At 37.6% G+C, this 18,731-nt stretch overlaps 1 protein-coding gene across 9 annotated transcripts in view; it reads left to right on the forward strand.

Annotated features, from left to right (window-relative positions):
* Positions 1-18,731, forward strand: part of ARL15 (ARF like GTPase 15) — a 225,568-nt gene that overhangs the window by 11,979 nt on the left and 194,858 nt on the right. For 3 of the 9 annotated variants that reach the window (XM_075137595.1, XM_075137596.1, XM_075137604.1), the window contains exons 2-3: positions 832-922; positions 1,544-1,600. The exons of 1 other annotated variant lie outside the window; for it this stretch is intronic. In XM_075137595.1, coding sequence (XP_074993696.1) covers positions 1,547-1,600 — 54 coding nt within the window. In that variant the 5' untranslated portion in view covers positions 832-922; positions 1,544-1,546. Of the gene's footprint in view, positions 1-831; positions 923-1,543; positions 1,601-12,517; positions 12,627-12,872; positions 12,950-13,511; positions 13,645-18,731 lie in introns of those variants that run through there. 5 more of the 9 variants (XM_075137599.1, XM_075137598.1, XM_075137600.1 and 2 more) reach the window with 5 other exon arrangements.

Below are 18,731 nucleotides of genomic sequence, written 5' to 3' on the forward strand. Positions count from 1 at the left end.
ACCCCATCCCACCACTTTGTGTAACATAGGATTTCTCAAAGTCAGTTCTATTCCTATTTTTCTGTGACTTTTTCTCTGTGGAAAACTCGGAGCACAAGTCATGGAATTGGATGTTTGTTCTGAAAGCTGGAAGGAAAAAAAAAAGAAAAAATATCTTGGCAATTTAAATGGCACTTTGAAGTAGCATTTCCTTGTCAGCAATAATATTCTAGATTGCTTCCAGTAAGAAAAGAAAATCAACCATGCTGTTGAGGTTTGCTTTCAGGTTTTTGTTTTGTGCTTTTTGACTTTCAGAGAGTTCAGTGAAATATTGTTCGTTTAAAATACAAATTTAACAGTTACAGCAAAAGAAAAATCTTGCTACACATTTTTTTATTTTTCGTAATTGACAAGAACTGTTCTTTTCATTTTTTAAATCACAATTCTAATTAAATGGGTAATTAAATTGTTTTTTTGGGAGGAGGGTAGAAAGCAAAGGCTGGGGAAAAAAAAGAGTTTTCATTGATACCTTTTGAAATCTGTAGTATCCAGCATATCACCTTCAACATCTTAAAATACATGCAGATGATGTGTGAACTTGTTAAACATATAGTAAAATGTTCCACTTGATTGGCTTCAATTTTTGGCTACAGTGACTTCTCAAATACCTTATTTACAATAATTTCTCAATTACTCTTCTGAATAAATCATTGTAAGCCTGGTTTATTGTGCCTGACCGTATATAAAAAATGGCAAGCCTATAGCAGGTTTTATATTGGTGGTGGGGAATTGCACTTATTTTCTGGCTTCTTTATGCTATTTAAAGAAGGTGTTTTTCATCTGTTTCATCAGAAATTCATAGTCCATCCTCAGCCTCTCTGGGTGACTGCAGAAGACATAGAATTGTGGCATCACAACAGATTGGAAGTTGAGCGAGTTGAGGGTAAAAACTTTTAATATATTCACAGCTGTCAGAGCAGATTAAATAAAATGTTCAAGACAGTAGAGAGTTCTATTTTGAACATGAAAATCTCAGAAAACTAAAGGAGTATGATTTCAGAAATGTGGTAACGTAAAGTTATATGCAATATTTTGGTATATAGAAAAGAGAATTTGAATGATGATACAGGGATAATATTTAAACATGGAAGCTCTTTACAGTCCACTAAGAAGCCAAAAAGCACCTTACTCTATTAAAATGTCTCTTGCAGGTTGTTTTTAAACCAGAGTGGATAAAAATAAATGGGACTGAAAGCTTGCCTGCAAAATGTTAATGTTGCATACAGGCATTTTGGGGAGCATTAGGTAATTTGAGGCCTATTGTGAAATACTGAATTAGTAAGTACAATTGTGTTGGCAGCTGCTTCTGTATGAAAGGTAATAAGTATCTGCATGATCTGAATTTATATGGCATGTTTTTCAGCTTGTTTAATATAGCCTTACAGGAGAAACATAAAGCAATATACCATCAGGTGTTTCTTTGAGGGGAGAGGGGAGAGATGGGAAGAAAACTAATTCTTAATAAATAGCATTCTTGGTAATGTCTTTATTTTAATTTCTTTAGACTATGTCTGAATGTATCCAGCTCTCATTTGCTGTTTGTAGAATTGGCATTTACACGGTAAGGCAATGTTCTAACTAACTAAATAATTTTTGTTAGTGCTAATGCCATTCAAGTGAGAAGAAGTTACTTAGTTTTTTGGGATCAGGATTAAGTAATGCAGTTAGCAAAAGGGATTTACCATATTAGCTTACATAAACAGACTACAGCATGGTTTTATCCTGTCGAAGATTTACTAATACCAGGACAGAAAAAGTATTCTCCACTTTAATTAAAAAGGTAAAGAAAAATTCAGCCAACCTCTTAAGGTGTAAGAAAATTTGGAATTCGTGTATATCAGTTGCTGAGAATTCTGACCTAATGTTATTGTTGAAGGGCTTGTATACATTTGCTTTTAAATATCGATGATGTTTGAGTAATGTGATATATTAAAACATATTAGCTAAATGCACATATTGTTGTAAGCTTTGTCTGGAGTGCCTTAATGTTTTCCAAATGCTGTTAAGTTAAACTTCCCAAACCTTAATTAAGTTATATAAAAGAAAGATGAGATTTTCTTCAAACATGTGTCCCAAATATGCTAAGTTATTTTTTTTGCTGTTCCCAGTTGTTCCAATTAATGATGAGAACAGTTAGATGAATGGGGTGTTTCGTAGAAATTCGTTGTGTAAGCTCTGCTTACACAATGTATAAGACACTGTTGCTCAAATTCTGGAGCTTTTGGAGTGAGAGTGCTGCTCCTACTGTTAATACTTTTCAGGACGAAGCCTGGCACATACCACTTCCCATTTTATTAGGCTGTACAGTCAAAAGTGTAGGTGACTTTTGAACAACTGTGATGAGGACTATGTACCACCGGTAAGTCTTACCTGAGGACAGAATTGCAAAGCTTAACATTTGCTTTTATTCTTAGAATTTGGTTCCAGGTAGGGTTTAAAATCTGCTTGAGGTTTTTTCCCATGACATTTGCCTGCATTCTGTTTTCAACATCTAAAAGACTATTTTATAAATGGTAGAAAATAACAAATTTGGGTAATATGGAGAAAATCCTCATGGAGGAAACTGCAACTTCCAAAGTCAAAGGCATATTTTCCTGTGGTGTTTAAGTTCCTTAGGAAGACTTTCTCTGTCCAAATTCGGATGTGATAAGAGTATGCTTATCTTGAAGGATCAGAGAGGGTTACAGTATGAGGTTTTAATGGCTGCAAGCTATGCAAACCATCTGCCAGCTCTTTAGAAGGCTATAGTAAGTTGTCCAAATTAATTTGAGAGGATGTCCAAGTATAAATGTGTGTGTATTGCAGAATCGGTATAAGCAGGTATAATGTATAGCAAAATACACCCTCTGACAATAATTGGTTCTGTTTTAGTTTAAATTAGGTAAGTGTGGTGTGTATACTGCAGTGCACTGCTAAGTTGTGGTAGCTGTAGTTATAGTGATAGTTGGATAACTGGTATCTCATTGTGACCTTTTGGACAGCATAATATTTAATTTCATCAAACGTTTTAAATTCCAAAATATAAAGAGCTAGCTTCATTTATGAAAATGCTGAGAGGAACTGATTTCATTGACTGCTGGTAGGAAAGTGAGGAGGATGATGAGTAGGCTTCAGAGCATCCAGAGATGCACTGTTGTGGCCACAGTGTAGAGCGAGGACATGTATCCCATGTAAAGTGCATTTGAAGGCTAAAACAGTTCTTTCAGGAAAAGGCTAGGCGCCGAGAGTACTTGATTATATAGAAATGCCTGCCTTTGGAAAGGCGAGTTTCAGGTGATCTGACTGGCGAGTGGGTTTGGGCAGCTTTGACGTCGAAGTAAAGGGAGAGGCCTGCTGAAGTGAGAGCTATGCGGAAATGCAGCGTGATAGTTCCTCCCGCCGCACTGTGCCCTGCTCATGCTCGGTCATATAACTTGGTTACTGGATTTGTTGCTCAGGTCTGCGAGCAATCTGGCAGCTAGCAAGTACGGTGCTCCCTAGTGATATCAAGAAGCAAAACACAAAACTCCTATTTATATTTCCCATTTAATTAATTCCTTATATCATGTATCGTGTGCTTTATACTGCATGCTGTTTTGCAGATTTAATAGAGGGTTTTTTGGTTAATTGATTGATTTTTATCCAAAAGCTAAGCAGTCTCTCAAATGCCAGTCCTTACCAGCACTATGTGTTCAGTTTGTACTGTATTACTTGGACGCTTCTGTTCTGCACATCCTTGTTGTACAGTGCTGCAAGTATCTTGCAAAGGCTCTTGGTCCTTCGGACTACAGACATCTCAATTGTTACTCTGTTATCAAGCTGTTTATCAGTAACACTTTTGAGCACCCATTACTTCAGCTGTACTAAATAGACTTGCTGGTTTTCAGGCCTGTACAGACTATGAGATGGAGGAAGGGTTTATATAGTTATCTATGGCAGAAGAGCCTGTGCCGCCTTCGGCTACCATGACTAAGAGCAGAAAGCTTTGTTGTCTTGAGCTAGGAAAAACATAGATCTTTGCAAGAGTGCAGAAAGAGATGTGATGCCCATTTTTGGGGATTAAACCAAGTGTACTTAGAAGTGTACACCCTTCCCCTTCTAACGGGGGAGTAGAAAAGCAGAGGTAGTTAATATAAGAACTGTATAGATATTTGTAAGGATCTGAAGTTGAAAGATGTATATCCTAAAATGGAAACATTATCATAAACTTAAATGAAAGCTTTTGGGATTAAAAAACCAATCAACCAGCCAACCAAAATAAAACTCCATTTCCTCTCTGTGTTGCACAGCTAGCACCTTCTGGCAGAAGTACCAGTCTTTTCAGACGCACATTTCTGCTTCTTCCACCATACTGGTGTCTGGCTCAGATGTGTCAGTTGGAAGTGTGGGAACGGGCAGATAAATTACTTCTTGAACCTGCATGACTGTGGAGATTGTAAGCATATGACAGCTTGTGGCAAAGCTTATCATTATATTATCATTAACTTCCTTTCTGTTTCTGATTTAATTTTATTAGCCAGGTAAAAATCCTATGAAAATAATGATGGAGAGTTCAACCTACATGAACTTCAGAGGAAAAATAATCCAAAATTTGTTGTCTTGCAAGACAGTTTTTATGATGGGACGTTTGCCACCTTTATAGATAGTTAGGACACCACCTCAGAAACGGTGTGCATGATTGTATGCCTACATATCTTCTCTGGAAGGTTCTCTGATACTCTGTACTAGGCTTTGAGACTTCTTTTCTTCTCAACTGTTTGCATATAATAGTAAGCTTTTTTGAACAGGAGTAATAAGGTATTTTTTCCTGTCCCAACCCCATAAATGTGACTCCAGGAGTAAGCAAAAAGTAATTTTCCTGTTGTTTGGGTAATAAAACAAGGACAGAAGCAGTGGTGAGAACCATACAGAAAAACTAAGGAGACTTAGTGGAAGCGTGGTCCTTTGCTGGTATGCATTAGGAAGAAAAATACTGGAAAAGAACATTTTCCCTTCTCAGGAAATTAGAAAGTAACAGTTTTCCTTGATTGCAGAATATGTCATCAATAGATAAACAATTAGAAAACACTCATTTAAAAACAAAACAATAAGGATAACAAAAAGCCCTCTGTAGACGTTTTTGCTTCTCAGATGCTGGGTATGGCAGGAGTGATGCGCTCTAGCAGCATTGCGTCAATGTTGGCATCTTCTTCCTGAAGATGATGAGTAATGGGGACTTTGGTATTAGTAGCCTCTTGGCTTGAATTTGCACAGTGAGATGTGGAAATAAATGATGCATTTATACAACTGTGCTTACTATAGTTTATATATGGTAAGTATAGTAAATAATGCAAATGTGCTTTTAGTTCTCTGGTTTACTTTGGATTAATTTATATTTGTCTTTGTTTATAATGATAAATTCATGTCTTGGAATGGTTTGACTGGAAACAGCTGGTGTGCTAAGGAATTTGTCCGACATTAGAACAAAACAGAAATAACGTTGATTCATGAAGTGGTGGAGGGAAAGCTCTTACGAGAAATGAACTGAGGTGGTAACTAAAGCCATGGAGTAGGAGGTGATCAATGGGAGCATGTTTGGAAAGGTTCAGGAGCCAGCCTGTGACTTACAGTATGGAAAGCTTCCTGTGAGACTTTTCCCCTCCCCAATGTGGTTTCCCATTGGAAAATGCAAAGTTAAAGTAATAACAGAGCTTATATAGTGTATCCTGTCTACTCCTCCCTTTCCCATGTCGTGTCCTTGACATGAGCAGCAAAACAAAGGCACAAAAGGGCAGCAGGAAAAAATCCTTTTATGTGCTACTCTTTGGGAAATGTGGACAATTCCATTCACAGTCACTGTTGATCTTGTGGGGGTCGACTGCTGGAAAGGAAAGGTATAAATGTTTTCAACTTCCAGCCTTAAATAAAAGGTACTTGCTATCACCAGAGTCTTGGCAGTAACTTGCGTTTGATGGGAGTATGTCCACTTTGTTGTTGCAAATCTGTAGTCAAGCTGCTTGAACCATGCTGATTGTGGTGTGCATTGCTACCAACCTAAACAGGAGGAAGAGAGGCAGAATGTTCTGATGCATGTGTTGTTCTGTGCATGTAAATGTTAGATATACTGTGATTTTTTTTCTGTAAGACTTTCCCTTCTACCTTTCTGAGATAAAGAAAGAATTGTGACTTTTTTTTGTTTTTCAAATGGAGAAAGTAAAGACAGGTGAAGTGGGAAATCATCAAGGCTGGGCCAGGAGTGAGGATCAGAGTACAATTCTCTACCCTTTCTCTCCACAGAGTTCATTGGTTAAAGAAAACGGTGCTCGAGTTGCTGAGCAGCCTCTCCTTGTGGCCAGGGCCCACATTACCTGCTCAAAGAGCTCAGCAGCTTGGTCCAATCAATGCTGCTGTGACAGCCTTACTTCCCTCGGCTATTAACCAATGTACGCTCTACTTACAGCCCTTTGACAACCTCTGACAACTAGTAATTGATTTCACTGGGAACGTTATGGTTTGCCAAATTAGCCTGTTAATTTTTGTCAGAATGAAATGTCTGTTTTATGAACTTGCAGGCTGGAATAGAGCTTTGTCCTGAACTAGGGACATTATGAACTCGGGTGGTGTTATTTCTGACTAGTCTCTGCTGTCCGTAGCCCCTTCCTGCTCTAGAAAACAACAGTGTTGTTCCACAGACCATTAACTTTAGGGAGGACTAGGAAAAAAGCTCAGATCCTCATTACAAGAGTCTCAAATCTTTTCTGTTCAGACAAGTTGCCATTCAGTTTGTATTTATTTTATGCGGTTAGTTATCCTGTACATAAACACTGTTTTGCGTCTTTCCTTTGGAAGGCAGGATTCCTGATCTTCAATGTTACTGTCTTTCCAAAATACAGTTGTGTAATATACTGGCAAAATGTCATGTTTTGCCTTCAGTGGCTGGTCTGCATGAAAGATAAACTACTCCTGTAGGCTCAAGTGATGCAGGGGGTGATTGTGTGAGCATGGAATTTTCCTGACGGCCTCTGCTAGCATCCTTTTTTCATACAGTTGCAGAATAGCCTCTTCAATTACAAAAATAAAAAATAATTCTTTTAAATTAATAATAGCTGTAAAATGTAAATTGAAGTACATTGCAAAGCAAAGGTATTCAAAATCCTGACAATCTCCTATGAAAAATATCACATGCTTGAAATTTGAGCTGCCCTGTGACTGTGGACTCAGAAAGATAGCAGTGAGGCATGTTGAATTACTAAATGGCAAGTATACAATTAGCAGTATCATTTTAATTACTGAGGGGGCAAAAAGACTAGAAATGGCTCTTAAGTGAAAGTGAATTTTTTCTTTCATATTCTGTAGTCCAGAGGTGGGGACTGTGCATAGCCATGAGGTTTGCAAAAAAGCAAGTTAATTTGCAAGGATTCCTGGGGTCTGGCTGCGCAATTCTAAATTGTGGTGAAAGATTGCCCTGTGATTATGCTAAAAGTTGCATGCACTGCCTGTGTGTGTTTGCAGTCACATCCTCTACTTTATACAGTGAGTTACAAATGAAATCACCTCTGTGCAGTCTTGCAGTGATGCTTTGTTTGCAGCAGTTCTAGCTAGCACAAGGTTGAAGCCAAATGCTCTCAATCTCTCACCATTTTGTGGCAGTGTGTCGGTGACCTGGTTTCGGAAACTCCTTGCCTCCTCAGAACTCCTGAACATCATCCAGGTGGTGTGGTTCTGCATGTGTAAGTTTTTTTGGTTCAGCTGCTAATGGAATTACCTCAGTGTAATCTGCTCATGTTTGTCACTGTCTTTTCTCTCTCATCCCACAGTTCAGTCATTCATTATTTTATCTATTTTCTACGCTCCCATCCTGTTCAATGGTCCCTTAAGCATCATGTTTGTTTTCTTCACCTCACTGATGTCATTCTACTTCATCCTGCCCTTCTCTGTTAGATCAGACTTCTTGCCATCTTAGATAAGACTTCTTGCCACTGACAAAAATAATGCTTTTTATTCTGTACAACTCACTTTCCTTGTACCTCAGACTTGTTTCTTAGTGTTGCTTTATTAATTTCCTTCAGTTTGAGGACAGAGTGCTTTAACTTCTCCAGTTGCTTGTCGCGGTGAGTGGTGGTGGTAGAAAGGTGTGTGTACAGATGAAACATTTTGAGGTAAATTGTATGCTAAAATCTCTTTCCCTCAAATTCCATTAAAAATGACTTTTTTAACCACTGTTCACACTGTAGTGTAGTCAGACAACATACACTTCAACTTCTGGGAGATAATTATTTGTTCCTCGATTCTAAAACTGCATGCATTTCCAAAACATGGGAGATTTCGTTTCTTAACCAGGCCTGTATTGTATTAGTGTTCTCTTGAAGATCTGCTTACTTCATTTTGTTGTCATTGTGGATTACATGGAACATATTCTAGTGCATTTCTCTGGATTATATACGCTTAAGTAATAACCCCTCTGTATAGGGTCATACCTAGACGTCCGACAGAGGTTGATACTCTGTTCGATTCCTAGCGTAGTTTCTGCTGTGACAAGTGGACTACAGGCGGATAGGGAACATATCAAACACAGCAGTGTGTATGTAAACCGTGCAAGTTCTGTGCCATGAGCGCTTCTTGTCTACGTGTGGAAAACAAGGTGGGATTTGTTGTGAAGTTGAATCTGTATAGACGAAAGATCCTGGAATGGTGAAGGGAAAGTGGAACGAGTCTGTAGAGTAAAACTTCACAAAGACACTTGATTATTGACATCAGGGTTTGTGTTTCAGATGCTCTTTATAAGAATTGTGTATTGTTTTTTCTCTGCTTGAGTTTATTGGCTGTGGAAGAGAATGAATCTGCTAAGAGAGAGGCTCACAAGAGCAGGTTGGGTCATGTGGGATGTTAGAGGGAAGTCACTCTTGGTTTCAAGGCTTCTAAAATGCTTTTCACTGTAACATCTCACTTGAGTTTGAACAAGAAGGTCACTCTGAAAGGACTCAAGTGTGGAAATGCACACCTTGACATACCAGATGAAAAAGCAGAAGCTACAGTAGCATGAGAACCCCAAATACCAGACCTCAGCCTTGCAGGCCAGAATAACATGAGAGTCATAAAAAGGAGTTCTAAATCCAAATATCCCATGAATAAGAAGGTAAAAATGTGTGTAAAAAAAAAAAAAAGTTGCTGTGGAATAAGCTATGCTGAGCCAGTGGAAATGTGAGGCTCTAGGACTATCGGATAATAAGCAAGAAAACCACAATAAAAGAAACGGAGGTTTTAGGTTTGTGTTCTGCTGAGCCTGTAATGTAATGTGAATTAATGTTACATAAGCTATCTCCTTGTAATAGTAATCTAGTGGATGGTAAATCAGATGGAGAATACGAATAAAGCTCTGAGTAAGTATGAAATCTGAATGTATTTGGAAATGCCTGTGGAACTCTTCTTCATGATGGTTTTATTATTCTATCTGCTTGTATTCCTGAATCTTGCAGCTAGTGGCTCAACTTTCAAACTTCCTGATGAGACGCAAGCTCATTTTTTTTTTCAGCAGGGTAAACTGAGGTGTAAATGCAAGCAATTTACTGTATTCCACAGCAAGTTCTAGACAAGATCTTGGGGTTCCAAATCACGGTGCCTTGTGCAATTCATGTCTGGGCATTTGAATTCTGACAGTAGCCTTCTGCTCTTTTTACTGTTGAAATTAGAACATAATTAAAAAAAAAATGTTGTGATTGCAAATTTTTTTGTGAATTCTAGCACAGGATTGAGAAAAGATAGGCTTGTCTTGTGGTTCGTTGTGTGTGAGTTAGGGATTTTTCCTTTTACAATTTTGCAGTGTAGGAGACTCTTTCCTGAGGAAGGAAGATGTTAGTAATTTGCTCTATTTCTTGAATAATATTGCAAAGAATACCGTTTGGTTTCATGTTGCCACTACTCTGTCCCCTTTCTGACCTCTGTCAAGCCTTCTTTTCAAGGGTTCTTTAGGTGAGATAGGTGTGCCAGGTAAGCTGACATCTTTTTTCTCTTAGCATAAAGTTATAATTAAGTAACCATTTTTTTCCATAGATGCTAACTGCGATATTGTATGTGAGCAGGGTTCAGGATTTTCTATTTTTGATCTCCCGTTCCCTTCATTGCTAGAATATTTTTGTTAAAGAAAAATTGTGTAATATTTCAGCATGTGTATTGCCTGCTTACCATAACAACTGCTGCAAGGAAGGTCTTCTGCTCTTAATAAGGAAAAAGTATTCAGTGGAGAACTGGAAAGAGAGAGTGCGTAGCAAATGTAGTGCCAAAACTTTTATTTATTTATAAAAGTCGTATATAAATTCTTACTATTATATGCTCAGTATGTTGAACTTTTGCAGGTCTTTGTGTTGCTGTTCAGGCACTAGGCACTGCTGTATTCCTTAGTTCTTAAACTGACTTCAGTTACTTTCTGATGGTTATGTCTGTGTTTTGTATTGAAAACAGATTCCTTATTTGAAGAGCAAGCTTTGATTCTTGGTGGAGCTTTGCAAGAGTTATTTGGTGTGCCAAAGAAGGCCTTTCTGTAAAGGTCTTTTCAATGGCTGTTTTGGATTTGTCAAGGTTGAAATGCCTCCTTTTTAAAGAAGGGATTAATCAAGCAAATCACTTTATAGACAAATGAATTAACGGATTAATGTGTTGCTGATGCAAGATTTCATGGCACAGATTGGTAAAGTATAAGAAGCCTCAGAAACAGAGAGTCTGCCCTGATGGACAAATGATTCGTTTTTTCATGTTCGCATGATAGAATCATAACAAATAGGGCTGAAAGGAGTGAGAGTCATCTAATTCATCCCTGGCTCAGAAGGAGGATGGGCTATGGCCAAAACAGCTCTGACCAGACTGGTTCTTTAGAAAACCCCAGCAGATTCCATAATCTGCTCTGGCAATGTCTTCCCGAGCTCGACTAGCCATTCTTCTACACATTGTTTTTCTAAGATCCAACCTAAATCTCCTGTTAATATCGCTTGCCACAGTTGAAGCTCCTTTTTATCTTACACATAGCAAACAGGGAGAAAAGTCTCTTCTGTTGTTGTTTGAAAATTGATTGTCACATACTTTTTCAGCTTTCTGTAAATTAACAGATGGGTTATTCTGTACAGAACCCCAAAGTTACAAGCAGAGTGAGGAGTTATTTGTGTGGCAGGTTAGAATTCAGAGGTGCTGCTATGTAGCTCCCCTTTGTTCTTTTGCCTTATTTACTTCAATAAAACAGGGGTCAGAAGCAGCTTATTATTTTCATGTTGAACATATTAAATTGCTTGATGAGGATCATTTACTGCGTAGGTACTCTTCTGTCAAGGATACCTGGAAAGTCTCTTAGAAGATAAGCTTCACCAATGTTACCACTTGATTTTATTGGACAATAGAAACAACATAAATATAACTGGATGTTCCTAGAACAATGGGTGAAACCATGAAACAGAGTGAACATTTTTTCCTTTCTCTTTCTTAAGAGACTTACCTGTTGTGACTCAGCACCTTTTCTATAGCAGTTGAGAAGATACGATTTTTATAGTAACAAGATTCTCTCCCCTGAAGAATAGTATACTTTGAACGAAAAAGCATTGCAAATACTTCCATCATTGGATGGTATTTGGTTGACAGGGACCTTGAATTGCTAGGAAATTAGACTTCAGGCTTTAACTTCTTGTATTACTTACAGACCAATTAACTTCAGCGCAGCTGTTTGCTAGGATCTTTTACAGAGAGAGCTCATTCTATTTCTGATTTAACAATAAGGAAGTTCCTATTTAAAACCTGGAAATCTGTTTATAGGGTTGAATCAATATATGTGATTTTTATGGAATGTAGTGCTGTTTCTGTCTACAGCTAAAAACGAATAAATTTTAACAAATTGTAAGTTTGGTTCTGCTTGCATGCCACCAAAGGCCAATGACTGGCTGTTAGCACTAGGGCTCTTGTCAGTTGATTCAGGACAATCTACCTGGTTGGATTTATAGTCTAGTAGGACTACTTCCTCTTTGGCTAAGCTTTTAGAAAGAGACAAGACCTGTAGGGCTTTCAGTGAGAATATATTTTGTTGCTTAAATTAGAGAGGGTGAGGTTAATGAACTTTTTATGCATAAGCATTAATACGGTTATGGTGATTAAACTGTAAATCTAAACGATTGGTGTTTGTTCAGATGTTTCTTGCTTCATATAAAACAAATTAAATGGTTTATTGCCTTGCTGCATTTGAAGGAGTAAACAAAGTACAGATTTCAAACCAATTAAGGTCGCCACTTTTCTACTTACTGTTATTTGCAAGTTTCCGTTTAGACTAATCTGCAGTCTAGAAAGTTTCTCTTCTGTCACATTTGTTTGCTTTGGATTTTATCCAAAAGGCACTTGCTTAAGTAGTTTCTCATAGCTTTTAGAAACCCACATTCCAACTGAAAAAAAAAATTAATTTGTTTATATTAATCTAGGTACATAATTCATAATAAATTCTGTATCTTGTCCACGCAATAAATGAAGTATAATGTCTATTTTAAATTTTCAGATGCCTTCAGTAACCATAGAAAGTGCATCAAGAAACAGATATCACCATCAGAATGCCAAAAATACTGTGAAAAGATGGGTATTTCTAAGAGATTTTTCTTGAAGAACAAGTAGGTGCATATTTTGAAGGATAAGTTCAGTTAGATGGCCTTCAAAATTCCAAATTATGCTTGGCTTCAGCTTTCAGTATTGCTGTGTATTCTCTAATAAAGTTGAGGGGTGGCAGTCAAAAAGGTTGTTAAATAAACCAGTGAGCTAGATAAACTAGCAAATAAAATGGGTATTTTAACATGTGTGAAACAGATAGCTTTCAAATACTTACAAGTTAAGCATCTTTTTGTTGATCTTCTTGGAAGCTATGAAGTTGATGTCATATGCAGGTTCTGACTGTGATAGGAAAATCTTCAGCTACACATCATGGGTATGTGCAAATGTAAGTGGTTTTCTAATGAAAAATCTTGCATTAATTTTTGAGGTCATGCTCAAGATGTTACTTGATCTTCCGACAGTTCTTGCTATCTTTCATAACTTAGTGTTATGTTAACATAACATTAGATTACAAAATTGTTACCAGTTTTCTAGGTTTTCTCTTAATTTGTAGTTTAATGTGGTCCTACTTATCAACTGCATTTGAATTAGAAGTTTAAAAATCTATTAGAAGTTTAGTAATTTTTCTTGGAAGACAGTTTCTTGATTTCTCTTGCCAATTTTGGATTGCTCCTGTGAGCTGAAGGGGCAAACAGCAATACTCATCAAAGAATGTGATTTGTCGGTGCTGTCACTATCAAAATGGCAAAGCTGAGCTATGTCAGATCCAGCTGGTTCAGTATGTTTAAGAGACAAGAGACTCTGGAACTGGTTTTAGAATCTCCTGACTTTGCAATGCTTGTATGCAGTCTCTGAGCAGCAGTTTCAAACTGGTTTATGTGGTGGAATTAATTTTTGAGTGCTGCATTTTGCAGGAAAGTTAATGTTAATTCCCTTGTTTAAAACAGATCCCAACAAACAACCAGAAGTGGAATGAAGTTCAAGAGCAAAGAGAAGAAGCAGCAAGTTGTTTAGGGAGAAGAAGAAAATACTTCCCCCTGCCCCCCATGGTGGAAGTGTGGAATGAATGCTCAAAATAGGGTAAAACCAAACCCAGAAAAATGAAAACCACATAATGAAAACTAATTTCCAAACAATAAATTTCTATTGGCATTTTTTGGGCAACGTTTGTAAATAACTTGGTTTCGGGCTAGTTCCTATACTGTAGAATTAAAACAGAGATAGATTGTATTGTTATATATTTATTATTATATATTATTATAATATTTAATTTCAAATGGCATCTTTATTTAAAATAAAGCCCAAGTATATTTTTAGAACTCAGCATCACACACATTTTTTTTTTTTTCCAAAAGCCTGAAAGCAGAATGTGTACTTCAGAATGGTGGTTTAATAAGATGAAATACATTTTACAATGATCATGACATTAAGATAATTTAAAGAAACATTCTCTGTGTGGTGAGGATTTAACAGTTGTGATTTGGTATTTTTGAGGGTTGTTTGGCCTTGGTGTATTTTTCGGAACTAGTACTTTTTTTTCCTCCCCTCTGCCCTGTCAGGTAAGGCTTGTTTTGGTCTTCTTTACAGAAATACAGTATATGAGTTGTACTTCAAATTGTATTTCTTGTGGTGAAATATAGGATTATTCTAGTTTTGGTCAGCCAACAATACTAATAAATGAAATTACGTATGGAGCAAGAGAGGTCCTATGCTAGTTTGTATCTGATGACTGACTGTATCTGCAGTACCTTCTGTGCTGTAAAAATGCTTCGGACTTATTTTGACTCCTTATCCAGGGTTGTCAGAATGTGGTATGAAATAAAAGTGGTCAGCTTTAATAGTTTATGTCCTCAAGGAAATATGAGTAAATATGCACTACTGCTGGTTAACTAACTTCTGTGCTGGTTAACTAACTTCTGTGCTGATTAACTAACTTCTGTGCTGGTTAACTTCTGTGCTAGTTAATTTATTTCAGTGCTGGCTGTTGTTTTCTGTGCTCACTCCATGTGGATGAGGGGGTTCCACTTGTGCTTTTCATCTCCTGCTCTGCTTTGGCTGGACTCTCTCTATTTCGTCTTTGACAGGAACCCAACTGCACTTGCTCTCAGAAATGTGCATGTATTTTCATTGAAGACTAACTTGAGTAATTAAGTTTGCTTCAGGCTCTAAAAAACCTAATACCTAGTCGTGAGAGACCATGCACATGTATGCTGGAATATCCTTGTAAGATAGTGTGAGAGTGAAGTGTGCTGTCCTTGCATAGTTGGCTTGGAGATGAGGAGCACCTGAATGTAAGCCATAACTTCTTAAGATAGTCTGCCACTTCAAGTAGGTGCTCAAAGTGCAAGCGAACTTCAATTATATTTCAGTGCAGTGCTGCTGTAATTAAGCCAGAAAAGGATCATTAGGCAGTCTCTGTGCCCAGTCCTACCTCTTTCAAAGGTTATGAGTCTTAGCAACATGCATAGAAAAACACTTCTGTAGAGCTATCGCTTGATGAACATAGCCTTCTCTGGCAAAACTTGGTTTTGGCTCAGTCAAAATATTTTCATGAAGTTACATAGACCTATAAACAATAACATGACTATTTTTTTCTATAGTTCAACATCCCCCTTATATTTCTTTGGTTAAAGCTTAAAACCAACTGCTTCATGAGGAAACGATAAGGATGGCTTTATTTTTGTTGGGGAAATCCAGGTTGAAGGTTCTGGGTTGCTACACACTGTGAATTGGAGGATATAAGTATTGGGGCCCTCCCTCATTTAGTAGAAGCCTTTTTAAAGCTTTACACAAAGGGGTCTACAAAACATGAACTAAACTTTTTTTCCTAAATGGCTAAACAGGATGTAGATATAAATAATAATTCAATACAAACTTATTTTGGTGGAGCTTTCTCACACACAGCTTCTTGTACGTTGAAAAATGTAGCTTCCTTTTAGAAAGAGTTCTTTCATTAGTTTCCGGACAGTGCTTAAGATGATGAATTCATTCCATTTAAAAAAAAAAAAAAATTAAAAACTCTTGTTCCAAGGTGGTGTAATTTCTCTATGTTAACAGTAATGCAGGGTTTTTTTTTTAATTTGGTGTTTTTGAAATGCATTGTTCTTAGTAAAAAATTGTTAAGATTTTTCTTAACTCTGCAAAATATTCAGAATGGTTGAGCAAGAAGGTGATCAAGTACTGGAGTAGAGACTTCTCTACATACCATGTTAATAAAACAACTGTATAGATTCTGTCTTTTTATAGCATTCCTATTCTGCAGGTGAACACAAGTCTACTGAACGTTGTCCCCACAAAAGTGCATGCCCATCTATTGTAACAAATACCGCTTTATCACTTTAAAACTGTTTATTTTTGTTTTGTTTAAATGTACCTACTCAGTAGCTTTTCTGTGGTCTGTTCCATATAGCCAATCTGTCTTGCTGACATGCACATTCTCCTTAGCAACAGGGAAATACTTTTTGAAGGTACCATAGACAGAGATTTAAGGCCAGTGGCAGAAAATGAAACCACTTCTAATTCTGGCTATATGCTTGACTCTTTGTTTAGTCTTTATGTTGGAGAGACTGTCCTACCTCGAGGGCAAATCATGGTTGATGTAACCTGAAGGAAATAGTAAAACCTGAGATTGGCTGTCATAGGGGAGTTGGGAAATACCTTTGTATGAAGGCAGGAAAGAAATGCTTGTCAATCTTGTTGATAGTATGTTATTACTTCTTGTTCAGACAGGCTAGTTTTGAATCACTGAGGTGTCTTCAGACTTAAAACACACTCGGCGTGAATTTGGGCTTGGTTGGGTTTAATTTGGTTTTTTTTTTTGTTTTTTTTTTCTCTCCAGGATAGTTTGTATCAAGTTGTTTCTCACTTGGAGTGGTGTTACCACACAACAGGCTTTGTATATTTTTATTCTTTTGTATTCTCCTATAAGTTTTATATTCTCTTATTCTGTAAAGTTAACTAGCTTTTCTCTGAAATGTTTCTTTTTCCACCCGTTTGCCTTTCCTGGTTAAATTTGAGATCATTCTCACAGCAATACTATGCTTGGCTAACCATATAGGTTTGCTAATTTCCTGTCTAATTCCTTCTCCCATGGACCATCTTGTCTCAGCAGAAGTGGTTTCTCCATCTAGTCAGGACTAGTTTATAACGCCTACCTCTTTCATACGAATATCTGAATTGCTGAGGGGAGCCAGGATCACCTTTTCTGTCAGTGCTGGTAGGGGCTTTGTGCTTTGTCTTCTACATTTGCTTCGGTTGGTGTTAGTGAGTTATGTATTTATTTTTGCACGTCCATGGCTCAGCTTCTGCTTCGCTCAGGCTCTTGCTTTGATGGCATAATATATTTCAGCCTTCTACTTCTTGAACTGTGTCTAAATGGAAGGTCTCTTGTGATACTTAAGCTAAGCTGTTTTGTTTGTGGATCAAAATCATGCTTCATTATTGCACCTCTATTGTGTATATACAGGGGATTTTGGGGAGGATTCTGAGACCCAAGAGGTGTATGCATGCAATGTGCAGTCCTCCTTCCTTTGTCTTTTCTATGGTGGTTTCTTTTTCTTTTAATTGTTACAAATTTAATGCTTACTGCCTCAAGTGGGTCTGCAAGACGTTCGCAGCAATTTCTATGAAGGTTCCTTCTGTTCTCCCCTCCCCTCCCTTTTTTTTTCTTTTCTTTTTTTAATGGTCCTCCTTTTGAGCCAATTGCTTGCCTAAGCCCTGAGTTGTGAGGCTCTGTCTTCTGTAAGCTACTGACTGCTAAAAGTTCTCTGTGGCTCTTTAGTTATCATCTGTTTTTTCCTACCACATTTCCTGACTGAGAAAGAAGTTGTTCCTCAAAGACTTGTTCTGGTGTTGGCAAGCTCAAAATTGGCAATTTCTCCTTTTCTGGAGAAATGTTGGTTTTCTGGCTTTGGAATTTTTATACCGGCAGTCTTAAATCTACTGTGGGGAGCTGGGTTATAACTTGCAGCTCATGATGTGTGCAGGGAATGGGAGAACAGGACAAAGTGAATGTTCAAAATTGTTTGAGATGGTCCATCTTAGATCTTTATGTGGATATCTGCTTTTGTGGAAGGTGGAAATCAGTGACTCAACAGTGATCCTATCTAGTCCTGTGTTCCCACTGAAGTGGGAAGAGTCAGCACAATGCTTAATCTTCAGTTTATCAACAGTATTTTCTACCTAAAACTTAAATTGTGCTTATGCCTCTCTCTGAAGTTTCTGTGAGCCCTTATTCACAGCTTTTCAAATATGCACTGTTGTTAGGTTTTCTTCAATCTATAGTGAATAAAAACTTTCCCTGAATTAAGGGCTGTGGTTCTCAGAAGCTGATAACATGTATCCTCAGAGAAAATTTCTATGAAATCTGATAATGATTGTAGCTTTATATTTAAAAAAAAAAAAAAGGAGGGAGAGTGGGGGGAAAATTTGTGTTTCAGCAGCTTATCTGGTCATCTGTGGGATTTGGGGAAGATGCTTATTCTTGTGCTAAGCAATTGGTTAGTTTTATTGTAGCCTTTTCTGAAGCATTGGAAGGAACGTGGAGAATGGTGGACAGTGGTCTCAATGTTCTTAGATGCTTGCCTGATCTCTGGTTCACATGACTGGAGTCAACTTGACTGCTAGATCTGAGAACAAGAAGATGTTTTTTCTGAGGTCAGACTGTCCGGGGTATGTTGCTTCTTTCATTTTCAGTATGTTGGGAGGCGGTTTGCCCACTGGGCAGAGTATTTTACCTGCCTGTGCCCTAAACGTGGAGCTCAGGCGTTGATGATACCCTCATACTGCCATTCTCAGTTTGTGGCATTTGATCGCATCTCCAGATGGGTGAAGTAATTTAGTGTAATTGAAATCTCGGGGACTGTTTTACAGTAATATTTCAGTAAAATTAATGGCATACAGGTTAATGCATTGAATACTGTGGTGATCATTTCCATTTTTTAGCTATGTTTGGAAAATTTGTACCAGAAGCAGTGACGATACTTTTTGTAAGCAAATTACTCAGCTGAACACGGTCCGTTTTTCTGCCTGAGCTCCAGGCATTATTTTAGCTAATGCTTGTGCATTGCTAATTTGACTGTTTCATACCACGTATTGTTAAATTGGTGTCTGCTTCAGTTGTCTTGCTGCTCACTGTGTGTGCTGCAAGACTGGTCACAAAAAACGCA

This window comes from Calonectris borealis, chromosome Z (genome assembly GCF_964195595.1).
Source record: "Calonectris borealis chromosome Z, bCalBor7.hap1.2, whole genome shotgun sequence".
Lineage (NCBI taxonomy): Eukaryota > Metazoa > Chordata > Aves > Procellariiformes > Procellariidae > Calonectris > Calonectris borealis.